The sequence below is a fragment of the Hemibagrus wyckioides genome, linkage group LG25 (genome assembly GCF_019097595.1).
Source record: "Hemibagrus wyckioides isolate EC202008001 linkage group LG25, SWU_Hwy_1.0, whole genome shotgun sequence".
In the NCBI taxonomy this organism is placed as follows: domain Eukaryota; kingdom Metazoa; phylum Chordata; class Actinopteri; order Siluriformes; family Bagridae; genus Hemibagrus; species Hemibagrus wyckioides.
This window is the reverse complement of record NC_080734.1, coordinates 83680-109128: the sequence shown is the minus strand read 5'-3', so window position 1 is coordinate 109128 and position 25449 is coordinate 83680. Positions and strand designations below refer to the sequence as shown.

The 25449-nt window shown below is 41.4% G+C and overlaps 1 protein-coding gene across 2 annotated transcripts in view; it reads left to right on the top strand.

Annotated features, from left to right (window-relative positions):
* Positions 1-23688, top strand: part of cep170bb (centrosomal protein 170Bb) — a 31078-nt gene extending 7390 nt beyond the window's left edge. The window contains exons 2-19 of one of the 2 annotated variants that reach the window (XM_058379762.1): positions 823-957; positions 1401-1490; positions 2336-2416; positions 2610-2666; positions 3656-3770; positions 3883-3999; positions 4318-4803; positions 5353-6434; positions 6517-6672; positions 12754-12880; positions 12977-14593; positions 14774-14984; positions 15100-15259; positions 15673-15789; positions 15880-15968; positions 17250-17343; positions 19865-19916; positions 20013-23688. In XM_058379762.1, the coding sequence (XP_058235745.1) occupies positions 853-957; positions 1401-1490; positions 2336-2416; positions 2610-2666; positions 3656-3770; positions 3883-3999; positions 4318-4803; positions 5353-6434; positions 6517-6672; positions 12754-12880; positions 12977-14593; positions 14774-14984; positions 15100-15259; positions 15673-15789; positions 15880-15968; positions 17250-17343; positions 19865-19916; positions 20013-20107 (4851 nt within the window). In that variant the 5' untranslated portion in view covers positions 823-852 and the 3' untranslated portion in view covers positions 20108-23688. The remainder of the gene's footprint in view (positions 1-822; positions 958-1400; positions 1491-2335; positions 2417-2609; positions 2667-3655; positions 3771-3882; positions 4000-4317; positions 4804-5352; positions 6435-6516; positions 6673-12753; positions 12881-12976; positions 14594-14773; positions 14985-15099; positions 15260-15672; positions 15790-15879; positions 15969-17249; positions 17344-19864; positions 19917-20012) is intronic. The other variant, XM_058379764.1, reaches the window with a different exon arrangement.
* Positions 23689-25449: the final 1761 nt, after the last annotated feature.

The following is a 25449-nucleotide window of genomic DNA, read 5'->3' as shown; positions in this document are numbered from 1 at the left end:
TGTCTATGTTCTGTTTGCACCTAGCTGCACACTGTGCACTTTACGTGGCTAAGACAATCTTCTGTCCTAGCTCTGTGGTGTGTTTTATGTTGAACTCTTTGTTGTTGTATGTTTCTGTAGCACCAGGTCCTGGAGAAACACTGTTTCAGTTCACTATGTACTGCGTCAGATATATGTGGGGGAAATGACAATAAAGCTTCTTGAATCTTGAATCTTGAATATAAGGAGAAAATCAGTGGGCCTAAAACAGAACCTTGTGGAACACCGAACATAACCTTGGTATGCATGGAGAAGTCACCATCTAGATCTACACACTGATAACGGTCAGTCAAATAAGACCTGAGCCAGGAGAGGGCTGTTCCTTTAACACCAACAACATGTTCTAGTCTATCAAGTAGAACAGTGTGGTCAATGGTGTCAAAAGCTGCACTAAGATCCAGTAACACCAGTAGGGAGACACAACCCTGATCAGAGGTCAGTAACAGGTCACTGACCACTTTAACCAGTGCTGTCTCTGTGCTATGATGAGGCCTAAATCCTGACTGATACATTTCATAAATGTTATTTCTATGGAGGTCCGAACAGAACTGCTATGCTACTGCTTTTTGCTACAGCTTGAGTTCAGTGTGTGTAATCAGGGGTTTTAGTTTTGCTAATCTGCTCATTTTTCATGGCTAGTGGTCAAATCATTTTAAGGAGACTGGACTGTACAAGCTCTCTGACCTTCCTGATGTATCTCACAGTAATACACATCAATACTATGAGAATGAACATGTGTTGAAGGGACCAAACCTCACTCTTTAGCCTCCTTTTGTTTCCCAGAATGCTCGGTAGCTGGTGGGTGGAGTAAAGATGAGTGTGACATCATGGTTTTTGGTGAGCAGCTCCGGCACTCGGCACCGGTTGCCTCGGGAGATGATCTTCGTGGGTCGTGAGGACTGTGAGCTCATGCTGCAGGTGAGACGTCATTAAACACACACACACACACACACACACACACACACACACACACTGTGTCACTAACAGAACATCTAATCATTTATCTCTCTGAACCTGTCCTGTGTTTGGATCAACTGTAATCAAATCACCTATAACATATTGATAATAATAACAAGAAGACTCTCATGTCTCTCTATCTCTTCTGTCTCACTCTCTCACTCTGTCTCCCGGGCTCTCTCTCTGTCTCTCAAACTCTATCTTACTCCCCCTGTCTCACTCTGTTTGCTCCAATCTGTCTCACTCTGTCTGCCACACTCTTTCTCATGCTCCCTGCCTCAATCTGTCTCACTCTACCTGCCTCACTCTCCCTGCCTCACTCTGTTTGCCTCTGTCTATCTCACTGTCCCTCACTCTCCCTGTCTCACTCTCCCTGCCTCACCCCACCTGTCTCACTCTCTCAGTCCCGCAGTGTTGATAAACAGCATGCTGTGATTAACTACAATGCTGCCACTGATGAGCACCTGGTGAAAGACCTGGGCAGTCTGAATGGGGTAAAGTTCTCTCTCTCTTCACTTTAACACCTCCTGGTTATCTGTTCAATAACAAGGAGCAATCCCATGATGCAGTCACAGTACAGTCTCTCAGGACATATCTCAATCACCAGAGTCCTTACAAACACTACTCATCTGCACTCTGTGCCCAAACATATGTTGACACCTGACCATCACACCTCTATAAACTTGCTTGACATCCCATTTAAAAACCACAGGCCTTCACTGCAGTAACACTCATCAACACTCTGGGAAAGCTTTCTGGAAGATGTTGGAGTGTGTCTGTGGACACTTCTGTCCATTCTGTCACAAAGGAATTTGTAAGGCTTGAAACTGAATTGAAGTTCCAGGTCTGTGCTGAGTTCCTCCACATCACACTCAGGGTCAGGGTTATTAGACTGAACAGACATTAACAACACATGATTTAAAGGAAAGAGATCTTATGTTTAAGGTCCCAGCGTCAGAGCAGTGATGACTGTGCACTCTCTATTCTATAATTTTATGCTAATCAGGTCACTAGAACATATCTTCTGAGTGTTTAAGGAGTGGTCATGTCCAGGTACTCGAGTCTGTGCAGATGTTTGCAGTGAGTGTGTCTGAAACACCAGAACTGCTGGAGGAGTGTCCACTTACATTTGGCCATAAGTGTATATACATATAATATAGTGTGTTTGTGTGTGTGTGTCTGTTTGAGCCTATGTTTTAACACTCACTGGACATAAAATGTAACTCAGATAAAATGTGATCCAAGTAATACAGTTTAACCTTCGGAGCTCAGAAGCCTGAACCTCTAATGTTTGTGTGTGTGTCTGTGTGTGTTTGTGTGTGTGTGTGTTTGTGTGTAGACCTTTGTGAATGACCTGAGGATTCCTGATCAGACATACATAACACTCAAACTTTCGGACATCGTTCGCTTCGGATATGATATCCTTCTGTCTGTCTGTATAATAATTTTAAACTAAGCTGAAGTTGAAGCAGCTGTTCTGCTTTTTTTCTGGTGTGTGTGTGTGTGTGTGTGTGAGAGAGAGAGAGAGAGAGAGAGAGAGAGAGAGAGAGAGAGAAAGAGAGAGAGAGATGCAGTGTGTGTAAATGAGATTTAACTTTAACTGTGAGAAACATTCCCATGTGTACGTTCTGGAGCGAAGTCAACATCGAGTACCAGAGGAGGCTCTAAAGGTCAGTTTATGTCACACACATTATTATTATTATTATTATTATTATTATTATTATTATTATTGTTGTTGTTGTTGTTGTTGTTGTTGTTATCACTGTAGAAGTGACTGCGTGTGACAGTACTGTATATAACAGTGTGTGACAATGGGTGGGTGCGTGTGTGTGTGTGTGAGAGAGAGATGGTATCAGACAGTATATGATAGTGTTTGTGATGGTGTATGTCTGTGACAGTGTGTGTATGAAATGGTGTGTGATGATATGTGATGGTGTGTATTGGTGTGTATTGGTGTGTGATGGCGTGTGTTGGTGTATGATGGCGTGTGTTGGTGTGTTATGGTGTGTATTGGTGTGTGATGGCGTGTGATGGTATGTGATGGTGTGTATTGGTGTGTGATGGTGTGTGATGGTGTGTTATGGTGTGTGATGGTGTGTGATGGCGTGTGTTGGTGTGTTATGGTGTGTATTGGTGTGTGATGGCGTGTGATGGTATGTGATGGTGTGTATTGGTGTGTGATGGTGTGTTATGGTGTGTGATGGTGTGTGATGGCGTGTGTTGGTGTGTTATGGTGTGTGATGGTATGTTATGGTGTGTATTGGTGTGTGATGGTATGAGATGATGTGTATTGGTGTGTGATTGTGTGTGATGGTGTGTATTGGTGTGTGATGGTGTGTATTGGTGTGTGTGGTGGTGTGTGATGGTATGTAATGATGTGTGATGGTATGTGATGGTGTGTATTGGTGTGTGATGGTATGTGATGGTGTGTATTGGTGTCTGACGGTGTGTATTGGTGTGTGATGGTATGTGATGGTGTGTGATGGTGTGTATTGGTGTGTGATGGTATGTGATGGTGTGTATTGGTGTCTGACGGTGTGTATTGGTGTGTGATGGTATGTGATGGTGTGTGATGTTGCATAATGGTGTGTGATGTATAATGGTGTGTGATTTTGTATAATGGTGTGTAATGGTGTGTTACTGCCCCCTGTTGTTTCAGCATGAGAAATACACAAGCCAGCTGCAGATGGACTTAAAATCCTCTGAGCTGAAGAAGAAAGATCTGCAGGATGACAGAATGAAGACAGACAGGTCTGAACGCAAGAGTCTCACAGGTGAGAGAGAACGAGAGAGGGGGATCTTAAAATGAAACATTTATTAATGGATTGTTAGCTATTTATTATTATTATTATTATATGTATGTTGTTTATCTATGTGTGTGTACAGAAACCTCTGTGTGTCGTCCCACTCCTTTATACGGTCAGCCCTCATGGTGGGGAGAGGATGATACAGGAAGTAAAGATTTTATTAATGAAGGACGGAAAACAGATGACAGTCGAACAGGTACACTCCTCACTCAACACCTCACTCATCACCTCACTTATCACCACAGAGCACAAAATATTTAATTTTACTTTAATAATGAACTTAGTTACAGCTCCTAACAGGTTATGTTTAGTTATAGCTCAAACTCCAGTTCTGCAGAATTCCAGGCTGTGTTCCTGAGAAATGAATTAAATCCTGAAGATGAATGTTAGTAATTCCAGCTGCAGTCGATTTGTAAGCAGTCTCCTTTGTAATGTCCTAGCATGTACTCGACACACACTACACGTACCTGGACACATGTACATGTATTCTGTTGTACTTCTGTGTGTTGAACAGAAGTCTTGAAGGACGCAGAAGTGAACGGCTCTCTTCAGGAATTCCGCGATGGCCAAAGCAAGTCTACATTCCTGTACCATCGAGAACCAAGTTACTTTGAAATTCCCACCAAGGAGGTTCAAAGCCACTCCACCTTCACAGAAATGGAGCTGAATGACATTCCCACCAAGGACACAGATGCCTTACCCAAGTCCACTGTGCCCGTTTACCAGAGCCACGCCTCCTTCACCATCGAGTTTGATGAATGTACACCAGGAAAAATTAAAATCAAAGACCATGTGACCAAATTCTCATCTCGCCAGCGCAGTAAACAGTCCAGTGCTAAAGTGACCAGTGCTGCACCTACAGAGGTCCAGTCTCCAGAGAGCAAGGTTGCTGATTGGCTGGTTCAGAGTGATGTAGGTATGATGTCATCAAGGCGACCAACCAGCGATGATGTTTATAGCACCAAGAGTGACCTCGCAATGCACATCAGGACACTGAAAGGTAATTTCAATCAGTACTGTTTATACTGACCATCTAAGATGATACAGTCATTTTAATGATATTTAAGTAAATGTGTTTATAATGTATGAGTTTTATATGCTACTGTTCAAAAGTTTGGGGTCACTTTTCAAATTTCCTTAGGAGAAGTTCACAGCATTGTGTGATAAGTTCTTACCATTAAAAGGAAGAAAGGTCTAGGTTTAGGGTTAGGGTTAAATGTTCCTGTAATCAGTACACCGGTTGTCCGCTGTGTTCGGTCAGTGCAAAAGGGTTTTCTAATAATCAATTAGGACGTAATGGGGCTCGCTGTGACAGTGTAGATCTTTCTTTATGTTTTTAAAATGAATAAAATTGGGTTTTTATATTAATGTGGGTTTATTTGGATTATTCTGGAACTGATCCCAGACAATTGAACGGAAATATATATAATTTACATACATATCTAAATAATAACAACAACAACAATAATAATAATAATAATAATAATAATAATAAATCAAATAAAAGTCTATATATTTAAATAAAATGTCTCTGCTCTCACTGATACAGGACACCATCATGAAGATGGCACTCAGAGTGATTCTGAAGATCCTGTAATAAAAGGAAAGAGGAGTAAATCTCATCACTCAGTCCAATCAGAGGAATCAAATTTGTCAAAAACATTAGAACCACCTGAGACTTACAAACCTCCATCACCACCTAAACAGATTCATGACTTCTCCAGCGTTCCTGAAGGAACTGCAGTAGAAGAACCTTCACCTCCAGCTCAAAGCCAGCTGAAATGTGGGCATCAGGAACCACTGAGCCAACAGGCCTTTATTATTGAATTTTTTGACGATAATCCACGCAAGAAACGTTCCCAGTCTTTTACCCACAATCCTGTGCATGGTGATAATTATTCAGCCCTCAAAGTGAAGCTGGAACGGCGTAAAGGAGCTGAAAGGCCTGCATCTGTTCATGGAAATATTCCTCCTACACAACAGATCACAGTTCCACTAAAGGGCTTAAGTCACGGAGTTCATCAAAGATCAAGCTCACTAAAGAGGGAGAAGACGGAGGACACAATGAGCAAGGGTGGCACTTCCCCTTCATCTTCGGGCACTTCCTGTTCTATCACGTCCTCTTCCTCTCGCTCTTCTCCAGCAATCACCATCAAACCTTTCGGCAGTATTGGAAAGAAATCCAAACTTGCTCAAGAATTTGTTAACGAGTTTCTTAATGAATCCTCGCCACCTATGTCAGCACCACCAGTGATGATGTCACCATCACACACCCACCTTCCGTCTCCAGAGGACTCACGTGTATGTGCCCCGTCCTCCATGTCTTACCCGGCCTCTCCATTACAGACACACGCACACAGTCTGCCCCAAACACTTCTTCCTACTTCATCTCCTATTTCCGTGCCCTCTCTCCCTCCATCTGGGGGTGTAGATTCCAGTCTTTCAGCTGCACCTCCATTTACACCGGTACTGAGCACCGGGGCAGATCCTAAAGCCCTTAGAACACTCCTTAAAGGCTCAGGGGCAATTCGTACAGAGGACGAGGACAGTTTGAGTGATGCTGGGACTTACACTATTGAGACTGAGTCTCAGGATAAAGAAGTGGAAGAAGCTCGCAGTATGATTGATCAGGTAAAGGTAGACCACCCAGATGATATTCCATAACTTTACTCTAACATATGATAAATGACAGCTGTTTTTACGTGTTCCCCAGGTGTTTGGAGTGCTGGATGCTCCAGAATACAGTGGAGTTTACAGACCGGTCATCAATGAGCAAGATATGCTAAAGCAAACCCAAGCTGAACTCATGCACACATCAGCTGAAGATCTTAATTCTAGCATCAGTGCAGATCCAGAAAGCTTCCTGGAGGTATTTGTAACCGTGTTTATTATTAAGTGCACAATGTGACTTGAGTATTTGAGTGAAGACTCAGTGTGTGGTTAGGGTTTAATACTGCAGTGACACACCTCAGCATTCAGACCTCAGACATAGGTACAGATTTCAGAACTATTCATATGTGAGGTATGCGTGAGGGGGCGGAGCCTGTCTAAACCACATTGTTGTCCCAGTTATGTGTGATTCTGATCTTAAAATGAAGTGCATTTTTCTCATGTGATTTCAATGAGGATCGGGGTTAAATGAGGATCAGGGTTAAATGAGGATCAGGGTTAAATGAGGATCAGGATTAAGGGAGGATCAGGGTTAAATGAGGATCAGGGTTAAGGGAGGATCAGGGTTAAATGAAGATCAGGGTTAAAGGAGGATCAGGGTTAAGGGAGGATCAGGGTTAAATGAGGATCGGGGTTAAATGAGGATCAGGGTTAAATGAGGATCAGGGTTAAATGAGGATCAGGATTAAGGGAGGATCAGGGTTAAATGAGGATCAGGGTTAAATGAGGATCAGGATTAAGGGAGGATCGGGGTTAAATGAGGATCAGGGTTAAATGAGGATCAGGGTTAAATGAAGATCAGGGTTAAAGGAGGATCAGGGTTAAGGGAGGATCAGGGTTAAAGGAGGATCAGGGTTAAGGGAGGATCAGGGTTAAAGGAGGATCAGGGTTAAAGGAGGATCAGGGTTAAGGGAGGATCAGGGTTAAGGGAGGATCAGGGTTAAGGGAGGATCAGGGTTAAATGAGGATCAGGGTTAAAGGAGGATCAGGGTTAAAGGAGGATCAGGGTTAAGGGAGGATCAGGGTTAAGGGAGGATCAGGGTTAACGAAGGATCAGGATTAAGGGAGGATCAGGATTAAGGGAGGATCAGGGTTAAATGAGGATCAGGGTTAAGGGAGGATCAGGGTTAAGGGAGGATCAGGGTTAAATGAGGATCAGGATTAAGGGAGGATCAGGGTTAAATGAGGATCAGGGTTAAGGGAGGATCAGGGTTAAATGAGGATCAGGGTTAAAGGAGGATCAGGGTTAAAGGAGGATCAGGGTTAAGGGAGGATCAGGGTTAAGGGAGGATCAGGGTTAAAGGAGGATCAGGGTTAAAGGAGGATCAGGGTTAAATGAGGATCAGGATTAAGGGAGGATCAGGGTTAAATGAGGATCAGGGTTAAGGGAGGATCAGGGTTAAGGGAGGATCAGGGTTAAGGGAGGATCAGGGTTAAGGGAGGATCAGGGTTAAAGGAGGATCAGGGTTAAAGGAGGATCAGGGTTAAAGGAGGATCAGGGTTAAAGGAGGATCAGGGTTAAATGAGGATCAGGGTTAAATGAGGATCAGGGTTAAGTCACTGCTGTCTGACAGTTTGGTATAACCAGAATATGTCACACTGAATTTTATGCTTTGGCTGTAAATACTGTGGTCATTATAGCAGAGTGCTAGTTTTATTTATTTTTTTACTTAAGCTTCATTCTTAAGGGTGTAGTGAAATATTGAATTATTTAAAAAAAATTGGAAGTTGAAAATTGCATTCAGATGAAGACCTGCCAGTAAAGAGTTGCAGTAGTCCAGTCTCGAAATAACCAGAGATTGAACAAGCACTTGAGTAGCCTGTGTGTATAGGAATGACCGAATCCTTCTAATGTTGTGCAGAAGAAACCGACATGAGCGTGTCACATTAGCAACATGGGAGGAAAAGGACAGTTGATTGTCCATGGTTACCCCAAGGTTGCGAGCAGTGGCTGAAGGGGAGATCATTGAGTTGTTCTGAGATAATGCAAGATCCTGGGCTGGGGATGAATCACCTGGGATGACCAGCAGTTCAGTTTTGCTGAGATTAAATTTCAGCTGATGAGCTGTCATCCAAGATGAAATGTCCACTAGACACGCTGAGATCTGAGCAGAAGCTGTCAATGTATAATGTATAATGTTCTGATGAAGCCCTACTGAATTTGATTACAGTAATGCCTCGCAGATCCGTGTCTCACGATTCGCAACTTCACTGATCAGAGAAATTAATTAATTTGCATCTGTGCATTTTTTGCAGACCCGTGAAATCCTCACAAAATCCTGCAAAAGTGTTTATTAATTTAATAATTACTCATTTCGTGGCCATTTATACATTTTCATGCTTTTTAATGCAAAATTATTAAGAAAAATGTAGTTTATTAATTTAGTAATATAAATATAAAAGTAAAATCTCAAAATATCAATATAAATAAAATATAAATGTTATTTTAATGATATTGAATGTCGCCAATATCACATATGTACGGTACAGCCATTACGACACTCTATTGGCTGGAAGGGTTGGAAGTAGCCAATCACAGAGCATTAATTCAATTCAATTCAATTTATTTTTTATAGCGCCTTTTACAATGAACATTGTCTCAAAGCAGCTTTACAAAAGAAGAAAAACAGAGAAAGGGGAAAATAAAAATAACTAAATAACTAGAAATAAGAATAAATCATTAAATTTAATTATTAAACTATTTTACCCTATTTTATCCCTAATGAGCAAGCCTGTGGCAATAGTGGCAAGGAAAAACTCCCTGGGATGGAATAAGGAAGAAACCTTGAGAGGAACCAGGCTCAGAAGGGAACCCATCCTCATTTGGGTGACACTAAACAGTAAATAATGTAACTGTAACTGATTAATGTCCTTTCTACAACAGAAATCAATGGAACTATGAGGAACTATTAGGTCAGTGTAGTTTCTAAGGTCATTATAAACACTAGTTCTTTGCTGTCACGGGCTGACAGACGAAATGGCAGATCTGTGATGGTGTGAAAGTCCCCAAGTGTCTCTGTCCATGGCTGTCTCCTGGTCCACACAGATCCATCCACAGCATCAGTGGGCACCATCAGGCGGTGAGACTCCGACCAGGGGTAGGGCAGTGGTCACACTGGAAACTGGCAAACACTGGGAGGTCAGGAGTGGGGTGTATAGCTCCACAGAGAAGGTAGAGAGAGAAAGAGAAAGATATTAAGTTTCTGATCATGTGATGCTTAAAGACAATGTAGAATTATGTGTAAAGTGCAGGCAGGGACTCCGGCAAGACTAGCTATGACATTATAACTAAAAGGGAGAGCCAGAAGGTCACAGACATGAAGGTTTCTCGGGACATAAAGCATCCAACCACTTCACAGTCAGTGACCTGAGCGACTTGTGAGGGTGGTAAGATGACAGCATCCAACACATCCCAGTCACCAAACACTCTATGACCATGAACCTTCCAGATCTGCTCCTTTACCTAAGAAAAACTATAAATTAAAAGCTCGACTAAACAAATGTGTCTTCAGCCTAGACTTAAACACTGAGACTGTGTCTGAATCCCCAACACTAATTGGAAGGCTGTTCCATAACTTTGGGGCTTTGAAAGAGAAAGCTCCGCCCCCTGCTGTAGCCTTTGCTACTTGAGGTACTACCAGGTAACCAGCACCCTTTGATCGGAGTAGGCGTGGCGGATCATAAAAGACTAAAAGATCGCTCAGGTACTGCGGCGCGAGACCATTTAGTGCTTTATAGGTCAGTAACAGTATTTTATAATCAATGTGAAATCTGACTGGGAGCCAATGTAGTGTGGATAAAATAGGAGTGATGTGTTCATATCTTCTGGTTCTAGTTAGGACTCTAGCTGCTGCATTCTGGACTAACTGGAGCTTGTTTCTGCTCCTACTGGAACATCCAGACAGTAAGACATTACAATAATCCAACCTAGAGCTAACAAAAGCATGAACTACTTTCTCTGCATCATGAAGCGACATCATATTTCTTATCTTAGCGATATTTCTAAGATGGAAGAAGGCTACCCGAGTGATATTATCTACATGAGCTTCAAATGAAAGACCAGAGTCAATAATCACACCAAGATCTTTTACTGCTGGACAAGATGAAACCAAAAGACCATCCACCATTACTCTGTAATCAGAAAGCTCACTTCTAACTGCCTGTGGTCCTAGTACAAGCACCTCTGTCTTGTCCGAATTAAGCAGGAGGAAGTTAGTGGCCATCCAGTGTCTAATGTCCTTTACACATTCTTCTATCTTAATAAGCTGGTGGCTCTCATCTGATTTAGCTGAAACATATAGCTGTGTGTCATCTGCATAACAGTGGAAGCTAATACCATGTTTACGAATAATTACACCAAGGGGTAGCATATATAGGGAGAAAAGCAGTGGGCCTAAGAGAGAACCTTGTGGAACACCGAACATAACCTTGGTATGCATGGAGAAGTCACCATCTAGATCTACAAACTGATAACGGTCAGTCAAATAAGACCTGAGCCAGGAGAGGGCTGTTCCTTTAACACCAACAACATGTTCTAGTCTATCAAGTAGAACAGTGTGGTCAATGGTGTCAAAAGCTGCTCTAAGATCCAGTAACACCAGTAGGGAGACACAACCCTGATCAGAGGTCAGTAACAGGTCATTGACCACTTTAACCAGTGCTGTCTCTGTGCTATGATGAGGCCTAAATCCTGACTGATACATTTCATAAATGTTATTTCTATGCAGGTCTGAACATAACTGCTGTGCTACAGCCTTTTCTAGGATCTTGGAGATAAAGGGCAGGTTTGATATCGGTCTATAGTTAGACAGCTGACAGGGGTCGAGGTCCGGTTTTTTAATCAAGGGTTTGATAACTGCTAGCTTAAAGGATTTAGGCACATAGCCAGTGCTTAGGGAAGAATTAATTACTTTTAGAAGGGGTTTAGTAGCTACTGGTAATATCTGTTTAAGGAAAGATGTGGGTAAAGGATCTAGGATGCAGGTAGAAGATTTTGAAGAAGAAATTAGTGAAATTAGATCAGGCTCTTGGAGTGGAGTGAAGCACTCTAAGCTCTGATCAGAAATAGTTATATTATCTAAAGGATTATCAATCAAATAATATGGTTTTAAATTAATAGTCTGAATTTTTTGCCTGATATTGTCAATTTTTTCATTGAAATAATTCATGAAGTCATTGCTGCTAAATGTAGATGGTGTGCGCTTTTCTACAGTGGTTTTACTCCTAGTTAGTTTTGCTACAGTGCTAAATAAAAATTTAGGATTGTTTTTGTTATCTTCGATTAGGGCAGAGAGATACGCTGATCTAGCAGCACTAAGAGAATTTTTGTATCTCAGAAGGCTTTCCTTCCACGCAATCTGAAATACTGCTAATTTAGTTTGATGCCATTTACGCTCTAGTTTCCTAGCTGATTGTTTTAAAGCTCGTGTGTGGTCGTTGTACCAGGGTGCTAGTTTCTTGTCTTTAATTTTTTTCCTTTTAAGTGGAGCTACAGTGTCTAGGGTGTTGTGAAACATTGACTCCAGGTAATCAGTCTCCTGGTCAAGTTCTGTGGGGTCAGAAGGTGAACCAATCATGCGAGATAATTCTGGGAGACTATCGGTAAATCTCTCTGCGGTAGCAGATGTAAATATACGCTTCATACGGTAATGTGGCAATTCGAGCATCTTGTGTCTAAGACACATTTTAAATGAAACATTAACAGTTTTATCTAGCTGCTGATTGGCTGATAGCTACGATGCTTTGTATGCATGATGTCGCGGTTCATTTCCCTGCTTCTTGTACTCAGTTCAACACGCGTGGATATTCTGTAAGTGTGAATAAGATCTCAGTGATTTTTTCCTTGGTTTTTATACAGGCGATACTGTTCTCTATTTTTACGTCAAACATTTATTTCTTTTTTAAGGGTAATGTATTAAGCTAACTTTTAAATGAAATTAAAGTGTTTTGGGAGCATCATTGGGGTCATATGTAGGGTTTATACTCTAAAAATAAGCATTTACAATACAGTATTAGCATTTTTAGTGACTCCACCAAACATCCGCGAAACCTCGTAATTCGCGATGGGTCCTGGAATGTAACCTCGCGGATGTGTGAGATATTACTGTATTTCCTTTTTTCTGTCTGAATATTTCCAGGTTTAAAGGTGTGTGTGTGTGTGTGTGTGTGTGTGTGTGTGTGTGTGCAATCTTTAACATGTTCAGACTCTTTTTCCTGAACCTTGATTACTGAACACTTTCCTCCAGATTGTTGTGATGTAAATGTTCTTTATTAAATTTAGGGACATTCTGACCTGTCTGGACCTAAGTGGGTGTCTCGGTGGGCAAGTTTAGCAGATCCTTACAGTGACTCTGTAGGTACAGCGCCACCTTCAGGAAGTCCACCTCAAGGATCTGATTCACAAAGAGGTGAGGTGTTGAACACTCCTGGAATGTTCACTACTTCTTTTACCCTCTTTAATTGAATGATTTTTTTAATCATTGTTAAATCTAATGTCATTGCAGATGTCAAAGCCGCACCAAGCCAAAGTGTGGACCAGTCAGAATCAGAGTGTACTCAGAGCTCCAAAACCAGACGTCTTCTCCCTCAGGTTCCTTCTGCAGGAGAAAGGCAGGAGAGTACCACTCCCTGTATCCTGATCCGGACTGAACCCAGCGTGGAGAATGATCCATCTGAAAAAGTTTCTAGAATGTCACAGCCGGATTCCACTCAGAGGTTAAAGGTTCAGGAAGATGTGGATCACGATAGCCTGAGTGACACCAGTCGTTCTGATGATAGCTCAATCCTGGACAGGAGCTCAAAGAGTCAGGAGCAGTACAGAATGATGGCACCATTAGTGTCCGAAAACATCCAGCCAAAGTCCACTTCTTTCTACATCGGCTCTGAGGAAGGCTTCTACAAATCCGATGCTTCACGGAGTCCAGTTCTTTCTCAAGCTGAGCGTGCTCCTTCCCCCAAGATGCCTCCTACTACTGTCCTAATACGACACCTGAGCAGCCAGGAGCACAAGCGAGCAGTGAAGCCAAACTCATCAGCACCAAATCTCCAAATCCATAACAAAGATCCTATTCCCACCAAAGAACTTCCGTCATCGGCTTTCGTTCGCCAGGAGAGTTTCACCAAAGACAGACCAAGTGACAACATCCAGGTTAAAAAGTTACCTCACATCTCAAGTCATCCCACTTTACGGGATTTAGGCACCCTAGGAAGTGAACAAGAAGTTTTATCAAAGGAAAAGAAGCAATCCACATCTTCTCAAAAGCAGAAAAAGGAAAGTTCTCCTGAACAAGCTGAAGATTCTCTATCTGGTGAATCAGATGTGGACACAGCGAGCACTGTGAGCTTAGTGAGCAGTAAAAATGTGCCTGTTAGCACTATTAAGAAGCATACCTCTTCTAGTGCACTTCGTAAGGATAAATCTTCTTTAGGTTTGACTTCTCAGGAGAAAAGCAGACAGCCAACAGCTCGAGAGCGACTTTCAGAAAAACGTCGCAATAATGCAGTTACGGAGACCAGCGCCACTAAATCGGAATCTACACGTCGTCTCCATTTACGCCGCAGCACCGGAAACAGCGGCTCCTTAGATTTTTCTGACAATCATCAGATTCATGGCCAAACCGAAACTGCCTCGTCTGATCATGAATCAACATCTCGACCTTCTAGTCGCAAGAAACTCTCAGTGTCTCTGCAAAACCAAGACTCAAACAAGTCCAATAAAGCAGCTCACCAGGTTCTGACCCGCTCCAATAGTCTCTCAGCTCCTAGACCGACGCGGGCCTCCATGCTGCGCCGCGCTCGACTCGGGGAAACATCCGATAATGAAGGTGTGGAAACAGACCGTGCATCTCAGGGTTCAGAACACACAAAACTCTCTGGAGACACCAAAAAGCTCTCAAGATTAGACATTTTAGCGATGCCACGTAAACGCACAGGATCCTTCACCACTCCAAGTGATAACGAATCACTGACCAAACAAACACAAAGCCGTCCCTCGGACTCCAGCACTAACGGGAGGAGAATGTCCACTAGTGAAACAAAACCAACCAAAATCTCTCCAACAGCAGAGAAACATCTGTCCAGTCGCACACGCACTAATCAGACCAAACACTCGGGCACAGGCAGTGAGTAACACACACACACACACACACATTCTGTGTTATTTATGGGTCAGTAATCTGAGTACACAACAAAAATTCATTAATCAAACACTGAATCCAGCATTTACCTCAAAAAATAATTCTGTAATATAAATGAAAAACACTAAGGTGTTCATGTTCTCTCTGCTGCTTGTTCCTCTGCAGGTTTTCGTTCGAGACAGAAAGGTTCTGATTATTCCTCCACGTCAGAGGAAGAGCATGATGTCAGCTCTAAAACTAAATGCTCCCTCACTTCAGCTTCAACTCAGACACAAACCCCACAGAGACTCATTCCCACTCGGCTGGACATAGAGGACGATGAAGCACAAAACGAGCACTACCAGAACTGGACCAATCACAGTGCAGAGATCGCCAGGTCAGATCCACTCAACATCTCATAACTTCAAAGGAAAACCATTGATCCACAGATCTAGAAGAGTAATGGTTTATAATCCCAATTTGGTGTGTTTGTGTGTGTGTGTGTTGTACAGACTGAGTCAGGACTTGGCCAAAGATCTTGCTATTCTCGCACGTGAAATCCACGATGTAGCTGGAGATGCTGACACACATACACCTGCAGCGACGGGGTACAACAGTCCACCAGGCTCCGCTCCACACACACCTGCATCCACTATCTCCGCCCGAGAGGAGGTGGGACCAGCGCTTTGAAGAATATTTTAAAAACAGTGCATGACATAAAGTCTGTATAGAACTTACATTTTATATCCCTGAGTGTTCATGACTTTATTAATGAATGTTATTCAATTGTATAGAAGACTGGAGTCAGACCTCTCACACAGCATGAAGCTCACACCACCTCCTGCTTTAGCATCGTTACACTCACTGGGGTTTAGTTCTAGTTCTTTTAGACAGTTTATCAATTTAGAAAGATCTTCATGCATGTAGCATCTTTATCCTTTTCTAAATGTCTGTGTTCCAGTTTAATCTTTACAACAATCAGGTTCTGCCTCACTGAAGACTCTGAGGAGCATCTGAGGGTCATCATCTCACTGCTCTAAATGCACACTGATGACATGTTTGTGTTGTGTCTGTTTCTGCTGCAGTTGGTGCATCACATCCCAGATGCCAGTCTGAGTTATCAGAAAGTTCCTGCAGGTTCCCCGAGTCCAGTGGATCAGGACAGTGATGGAACCAAACGAAGGCCTTGGAGCAGAGAAGAGGTTTTTACTGACAGCTTTTTGTTTTAAACCTGTGAAATGTGAAAAAATGTGATTTAACACTGGTTCATTAATCCAGCTGTTTTACTGCAGGTGATTTTGGACAATCTGATGCTGAACCCTGTGTCCCAGCTTTCACAGGCCATCAGAGAGAACACAGAGCAACTCACCGAAAAGATGAAGTATGGCATCATCATCACGATCATCATCATCATTACCATCATCCTCATCATCTACACCAGGGGTCCCCAACCACCAGGCCGCAGACCGGTACCTGGCCATGGATCATTTGGTACCGGGCCTCAAAGAACAATAAACTTATAATTTTATATATAATTTAAAATGATATGTATTTTATTTGAAAACATTGCCACTTCTGACCGCACCTCACTCCTGCATTTGACGCAGTCTCAGGTTTTTCCATACATCAGTAATGCCCAGTTCACACTGCACGAGTTTAACCCTGATTTTCAGTCACCGACAGGTTTTGCGAAATCACCATCAAATGCCTAAAATCGAAGGCAAATCGGAGCAACTTCACGTGAGTGACAATCACACAGTGTGAATTACCAAAGACGCGATCTGAGCAAGTCACCTTGAAATATTTGCCATGCTAAACATCTGGACCTGTCGGTGACTCAAAATCCTGCAGTGTGAAAGGAATTCTGACTGAAAAATTCCTCAGTGACCTACAGCCAATGAGAGAGTGAGACACAGGGCAGCGGTCAGTTCAGGGAGGAGTTATAGACCACAATATCAGCAAGCATGGCTTCAGTTAAAGCACAATATTATAGTTTATTAGAGTTGATCGGTTTTTATCAGAAGAAAATGTCTTAAATATAGTTCTATTAGAATAAATAAGCTTTACAATTACATCAAACAGAAATAAAGCAGAAATATTTGCTTGACCAGCCGCATCAGCAGCACACTGCAAAATTATTTATTAGTTTAACTCTGCAGAACACACAATCCTTGTTCCCCGCACTGACCAATAGAATGGAGAACTTTTTCTGGGGATCTATTTCCAGTCTTTCGCAAGAACTCTGATCTCACATGTGATCTTGCTTTATTTCCTTATTATTTCTCGCATACATTCGGTTGTGAAATGCAGTTTGCGAACCGTTCAGTGTGATCTCGGCATTAAATGACCCCAAAACAAATGTCACTAGCTCCCCCTATCAGTCAACCGCCCCCTCCCCCAGGCCACGGAAAGATTGTCCAGTATCAAACTGGTCCATGGTACAAAAAAGGTTGGGGAACCCTGATCTACACCATCATCATCATCATCATCATCATCATGAACATCATCATCATCATTTCCTCACATCACTCAAACACCACATATCACACACTCTCTACATTACATACACTTTACCTCACACACACACACACACTCATTTACATGACATGGTGAAGGATTTCACTATTTTCTCTGTGTGTGTGTGTGTGTATGTTTATTGCAGATCTTTATTCCACAACACCACAGAGGTCTGGGAGGAGATTGAAGCAAAAATAAACGCTGAAGATGAAGTTCCTATCATTAAAACCTCCAACAAAGTAAGAAGAAGACTGAGATTTACATCGTTATATTTTTATGAAGGAGATTTATTTCAGTTCCTTAATCATCACTTAATCTTCAGTTTTGTTTTTTCCTAACTGTTGATTTGTTCCATGAAAATGTATGTGTGGAAGGTGGCGCTAACAAGCAGGTGACAATGGATATTAGCTAGCTCTGCTGTTCATATTGATATTTTTATGAGTGAAAGTTTGCCATTAGCATGTGAATGACCTCTATAATGTTGGGGAAATACAGGACACTGACACGCCCCAATCTGACCGAATCCTGGACTGAAGTCCTCTCCTCACTGAAAGCGGGGATCTCTGAGCTCTTTATCACGGCCACATCACTACACTCTGGATTAGTGGTCAGAGGTGGAGCAGGGCATGTCTGTGTGCTCTGATGAGTTAACATTCTGTTGTCCACTTCACACAGAGCTGACCAGCCTACACCATAAATACCTAGATATGCAAGTAAAGATGAGGAGAAATAAATATCAGAATATTGAACATATTAGAAACTCTGAACTGAAGATCCCCAGAATCCCATCTTCAGATTTCTGGAGGAAGTGCTAGAGGTTTGGAGAAAGATATTCTGATTGACAGATCTCAGCGGTCACTGCAAAAAATCCAGGAGATAAAGCTCACACCAGTGTAGATAAACTACATAACTGTGGAAATCCTCCAGCCAGAAAAGATGGAGCTCTGCACAAATTTCCTGATTCTCCTCCAAGTGTGGCTCAGGCTAGATCTTCATTCAGTGATGTGAAAAAACTGCTTCATGGGTGTGAAGGCATCTTGTATGACATTATCATCCAGCAAGGTTCAGATTACATACAACAGAACTGAAACAAGATTTCAACATCCAGAGGTGATGAATTTAGAGAAATCCCACACAGGGAATCAGACCAAGTTCAAACGTCAGTAACGTGTGAAAGAAATGTATGTGGGAAAAGGAGTCTTTCAGGAAACTCAATTATACACTGTAGAACATTTTAGACTCAGAGGAGGAGAAGGTCAGTCCTACCACTCCGAAGTTCACTCCAAATATAGAGGAACATCTAGAGGATCTGCTCATGAATAAAAATGTCCAGTTTCAGTGTTGAAGGTAGAAGCCAATACCGCAGGTCCGATATTATAATAGTGGGTTGATTATACTATACTCCTGCTATCTTAGATAATGTTTATGCTCTCATTTGGAGGATAGTAGATGTTTGTATGTATCATCTTATTTTAGCAGGAGATATAAACCATGTAACGTCTCCCAGAAGCTCACCCAGAACAGCAGCATGCTCCAAATCAGCTGCTGCAATCCAATTATTTCTCAAAACATATGGAATATTAGAAGTTTGGTTCTTCCCTAGTCCTATATCCAAAAATTACTCATAAACGTTATTCCTGAACAGACGTTTTTTCTGGACAAGAATCTTCTTCATTAATTAGCGATTCTGAGTCTCAGGCCACTCCCCTTTATCAATGAACATCAGTGTAGCAGGTACACACTTTGTTTACTGTCCCTCACACCTTAACACTTCATTGTTGTTTTATTAGTTTTTATCTCAACTGAACTGGAAGACCTGAATGTGTGGAATAAAGTCTGATCTCAGGACTGACCTGGTCAGGTATCAGAAGTGAATAAAGACACATCTAAGAGAACTGATTCTCTCTGCACTTTCTGGAAATCAGTCTTCTGAAAATTCCTGTAGAAACATCTCCTCTTACTGCAGAGCCACAGAATCTCGAACTAACTAAACATCCTGAGAATATAACCAGCTTCACAGCCCTGCTGACCGGGCCAGAGGACACGCATAAACAGAAGGAAAAGTTTCCACCAAGCTTTAAAATCTGGATAAAGGATGTTGTGCACTCTTTCATATTCTAAACATCTGTAAGAGAAAGATGTTGTAGCGTGTAGCAGTGTGTGTGTTTAGTGTAGTAAAGATGAAAACCTCTGACTTTATGATTCCATAAATACATCTTTATGTTGTTTTTTTTGTTTAGACCTTATCTGTTTAGATTATAAGAGTGCAGCAGGGAGGGGTCTATGGGGTTTTAATGTTTATGCACAATGTGAAAAAAAGAGAAATAGAAAAAGGAGATGAAATAGTAATGTATTTCACCATGAACTCGGGATAATGAAGGAAAAGTGATGCAGACGGAAAGTAATCATTCAGCAGGTCAGTAATAAGAGCAGGACTGGACAGTGGGACAAACAGTGTGTTAATGTTACACACTGTACACTTCACATCTAAACACAATACTGTCTCATTAAACACAGATCCTAAAATACAACTGTAGCAGTTTGAAGCTGAACCCCACAGCAGTGTAAATGACCCTATGTCAGCATCCGTTTCCTGACCTCCACCTCTGTGTGATTGAGGTTGACTCAGAGTGATCAGATGTTTCATCTCTTCAGCTTTGATTCTTCACTTTTCCAGTAAATGTGTTTCACCCTAATTCCAAACACAGAGGCTGGATGTGAGTTTTCTCTTTTAATAATGAATAATCATTTGTGTTGCAGGAAATCTCATCCATCCTGCAGGAGCTGAGGAGAGCCCAGAGACAGCTGGAGGGTCAGACACAAGACCTTTATTTCATTCAGTCTTCTCAGCTGCTCAGAACTGCTGCATGTTCCTTAACTCTTCTTTATTTCTCAATTATCTCCACAGTCATAAACTCAATTGTGGAACCTGGAGGAGGTGTGAAGGTGATAGTGCCACCTGCTGCAGAAAAAAAGAAATCTGCCAAGCGAGGTGGTAAATAAGTGACCTGAAGAAGGTGAAGTGTGTTGGAGTCCAGAGTAACTGCTGAGTGAATGCCTTCATGCTTTATAGAACACGACTACGCTGAAAGATAATGCTGTATTACATAGAAACCTGTTGCTTGCTTCAGAGACGTGTGTGTGTGTGTGTGTGTGTGTGTTTATAATGTAAACTAGTCACTAAACACTACTTACTCAGATGTGTGTATTTTTCTGTGTGTCAGCTCTTTTAGCTGTTCACATCATTTCTCCTCACTGAAGTGGATTTTTAGAATTTACTTACCAACAAAAACAGGATGTAGAATGTAAGCTTATAAACAAACCTACAAACAAAATGTCCTCTGTGACAGAACACTTTATTCATGATCAGCTTCAGCTAAGAACTCCTAGCTAATTTCCTGGACATTTGAGTGTTTGCAAATGTTCCAGAGATTTCTATAGTCTCCTGAAATCATTCAGGTGCAGTGATTATTTCTCTTTTTGCTGCGTCCCAGCACCAGATCTGTGTTCAGAAACTTTTCTGCTTCTTTAAAGCAAGTGTTTACAGAAATAAAACGAAATATTTCGATAAATATATGATTCCTGTGCTGATGGTGACACGCTGTTCCTGTGATGAAGCACAGCGCTGTAGCATGATGCTCTAAGCTTGAGTTTCAGCAGAAGGAAAAGGAAGGTTTATTGTCATCACAGGAAGCATGGCTGGAGACTGATAGCAGCGTGTCAGAGTGGAGAACAAAATCTACAGACATTAAACTGAGGCTTCATCACACTGACTCACACTGAGAAAAAGATCAAACCCTAAAAAAGCTAGAGACACTGAGTCTGAAGAGAGTCTCCATCATCCATCAAGCTGTTCCACATTTAGATACTTCTCAGATCATCTGGAGAAGCTCTACATCATTAATCTCATGTTATTTCTGTAAAAAACCACTTAAAGAGGAGCAGAAAAAATCCCACTTTGAAGTAATAATTAAGCGGTGAAGACTCTGAAAGTCTCGAGTGATCTCTCTACGTGTGTGTGTGTGTGTGTGTGTGTGTGTGACCTGGAGGAAAACTGACCCCTGGAGGATACACACTGAGGAGATTCAGTGCTTTAGGTTTAAAGTGAATGGTTATAAATCTGCATTATAACTGTGCTATGCATTAAAACACACACACACACACACACACACACACACACAGTGTGATATATCTGTATATAAGTATCTTTTATTTCCTGGTGCAGTGTGAATGTCTGCTAATGAGAATGTGGCTAAAGCTAAACAGCACTAAGCAGCTCAATGCAACAGAAATATAATAAAGTTAAAATGTAATCAAATGACAGTATTTATAAAGCTTTGCTGCAGAAATACTGAACAAAAATTAAAAAACAGTGACGACAAGATATAATGGTCTCATCAGTGACCGAACATTAGCTCCTTTTACTCACTGATCCACTTTTTAGTTATTTTATTTAAAATGGCTTCTTTAAAGACTAATATTTTATTCTGCTTTAGTCTCCACCCCTTTAACCCTGCCCCCTTTAACCCTGCCCCTTTGACCCCACCCCTTTAACTCCACCCTTGTCACTCATTGAGAATCTTTTTGTTATTTAAGCCCTTGTGAGGATTTAATGCTGTAATTATCACACTGAACTCAGAAACTCTGAGATGTTTTGACAAGTGAGCTTTACGCATGTGAGGGGGCGGAGTCTGTCTGAAACAACAACACTTCCACAAAATGAATCTGATCCAAGAGCATTATTTCCCGTCAGCTTTAAGAGCATTAAGTGTCTGCCATTTTGAACTGTTTGTTTCTGTAAATATTTAAACACTCCAGTATAACAATACATTCATAATATCTTACGATAGAATACATTCATAATTTCACACCTCCTCCAGGTTCCACAATTCACTCTAAAAAAACACACAAAATCATGTCTTTATCAAACGCTGCTTATGTAGAGGAGTGAATTATTTTTAGATAAAATTACAAATGAATTAAAAGAGAGCGCAGCAGGAAGACAGAAAACACGCCTCTGATTGGATCACGCTGATCATGTGACATAACCGTGTGGATATTTATCTGACCAATCTGACCAAGCTGTGGTTTTACATGTAGACTTCTGGACCATCGTGTGTGTGTGTGTGTGTGTGTAATGTCAGTTATATTAAGATCTAGTTTTGTAATATTAATAACGCAGATCTAATCAGTTATTTCAGTGTTATTATTCTGATTAATGCAGATTTCAATGAGCCAGTTTCTGGTTCTGTTCAGAAATCAGAAATCACGTCTGAAGAATCATCTCAAGCTAATTTAAATGATTGGATTTAAACACTGATTCTCATTCAGATGATTCAGATCTCTGAAAGTTCTTTATTAAAACCAGCAGCAATGACAGCAGAAGACAGAGTTCATGTCTAAATAATTTCAAGTTAAATATATGATAATAATCAAGTTGTAGAAGGAGTGCAAGGAAGTGAAGGAGTGCGAGGAAGTGAAGGAGTGCGAGGAAGTGAAGGAGTGCGAGGAAGTGAAGGAGTGCGAGGAAGTGAAGGAGTGCGAGGAAGTGAAGGAATGTGAGGAAGTGAAGGAATGTGAGGAAGTGAAGGAATGTGAGGAAGTGAAGGAATGTGAGGAAGTGAAGATGGTGAAGATTTTGTGGATTTGTGAAAATGATTTGTTTTCTTGTTGAGTGCCAAATGGTCCCAATCCCTAAACCCAGACTTTTGGTAATTTAATTAGATAAATATTAAAATATTGTTTTGTGTTAAAGTTGAAGCTCTGAAGTTAAAATGTCTGAAGCTCTACAGAGGAGAGAAATGTTGAGATTTTATCAGAACATTCTAGAAAACAGTCACGAGTTAAATTAGAAACCTGACACTCATCACCTGTGTGTGATGTTTATACAGACTGTTGTTAACTTCACAGCGAGTGTGTGGACAGATGTGTGTGTGTATTATTCTATTAAATTGGGTAGCATTGTTTATCAGTGTTCATCAACAGCAGTGTTTTATTTTTTAACTTTTTTTTACTGTTATTACATTACATAGATTTTTAAACTTTATTTATTTATTTATTTATTTATTTATTTATTTAAATAAATAAATGTTCTGTTCTTTTTGGTATAGCACTTTTAGCCATGGACATTGTTGCAATGCACTTATATATATATTTATGTGTGTGTGTGTGTTTTCTCACAACTGATGATTAAATATGTGTATCTGTAAATTTATTGAGTGTGAATGTTCTGTATAAAATCACACACACACACACACACACACACAGTCCCCTCTGAAATTGCTGGAACATTAAGGCCAGCTCTTTTGTTTTTTTTTACTTTTCACTGAGGACATTTGGGTTTGAGATCAGAAGATGAAGATGATGATGATCAGAGTTTCAGCTTCATGTCCTGATGCTCACATGGAGAGAGGAGTTATAGAATGTAGAACAAGCTCTCACGTCAGTAGTCCAGCAGTACTTTCAGAGGCGACTGTCCTGCACATCCACACTGACCTCACTGCTGGGTTTCTGTTACTGCTGTGTTTATATTCACTGTTTGTACAATAAACATTCATTACATTTACAATAAATCACTTTCAGTCCTGAGCTTAAACTCTTTATGTTTGGTGGTGATTTATTTACCAGGTCACACATTAATGTGTCCAGACAGACAGACAGACAGACCTCTGTCCAGATCAGAGGGAGTGCTGCACTACACGGTTCTGAATACACATCTACATTTACATTTACATTTACAGTGTGTCTTATCCACAGAGATCGACTAAAGAGCTTGGAATTCTCCATCAATGAATACATTAACACTGCTTCACTAGAACACAGACTCAGAACAGAGACCATCAGCATAAACACTGAGCCTTACACATGAATGTAATATGCAGTTGTCCTGCCCCTTTGCAGCCTTTGAAGTGCGATTGGTCACTCCAGAGAACACGTCTCCACTGCTCTGGAGTCCAGTGGCAGTGTGCTTTACACAGCTGCATCCCACACTTTGCATTGCACTTGGTGATGTAAAGCTCAGATACAGCTACTCAGCCATGAAAACCCATTCCACAAAGCTCTCTACACACTGAACTTGAGCTAATCTGAAGGCCACATGACGTTTGGAGTTCTGTAGCTATTGACTCTGTAGAAAGTTGGCGACTTCTGCACACTGTGTGCCTCAACGTACGTGGGCTACCACTTCGTGGTCTGCGTTGCTGTACATATATATATATATATATATATATATATATATATATATATATAAACAGGAAAAAAATAAGAGCTAGCTTAAATGTAGGTCTTAGAGAGATAGGTCTTCATCCGGTGTTTGAAGACGGTCAGTGACTCGGCTGTATGGACATCTAGGGGAAGTTCATTCCACCACCTCAGTGCCCGAACAGAGAAGAGTCTAGATGTAGACCTACCTCTGACCCTGAGAGATGGTGGAGCAGTGCTAGTGTGCTAGTGGACCTGAGGGAGCGAGGGTCAGTGTGGGAAGTAATAAGATCTTTGAGGTCAGATAGTTCTTGGCTTTGTAGGGAAGGGTCAGTGTTTTGAGTCTGATGCAGCTACAGGAAGTCAGTGGAGGAGCAGCAGTGTTGTGGTGTGGGAGAACAGTGGGGTGGTGGTGGTGGTGGTGGAGAATAGTGGGGTGGTGGTGAAGAACTTAGACAAGTTGAAAACAAGTCACACAGCTGCATTTTGGGTCATTAGCAGGGAACAAACTGCATTCAGATGAAGACCATATGGAATGTTTTTGCAGTTGTACAAATGAAATCAAGAGTAACAGATTACATGCTTGAATAAAATATCTGACTGCATTTCACAGGACCTTCTGAAGTTCAAGTGGGATAAAATGGAGAAATTATTTACAGGAGATTAAAAGAAAAAGTAAACCAACATTCAGAAGCAAGGTGAGAAAATCTGTAACGCTCTCTACTTCCACAGTGGCTGTAAAGAGTCATGGTTTGAGTTCCTCTCTTTTCTGGAGCTCAAACCTCTCTGAATATTTCAGAAGAAAGAATAAATATCTTCACATGCAGCTGGATACAATCCCACTGTTTATAGAAAATATATTACACACCCAGTGTCTCTGATACAGGAACCAGTTTCACCTTCACCCTGGCCAGTTTAAAGCACTAACTCAAGATGGATGAATGAATAATACACACACACACACACACACACAAAAGAGTCAGTTATTACAAAATATAAAACCTGTTGCACAGGGATTAGTGTGTGTGTGTGTGTGTGTGTGTGTGTGTGCGCGCGCGCGCGCGCGGGTCCTCTGGTCCTGTCTGAGCTTGTCTGTTAAATGAACATGAAAAAAAAACACCACAAAGAAAAGACAAAAGTTCTTC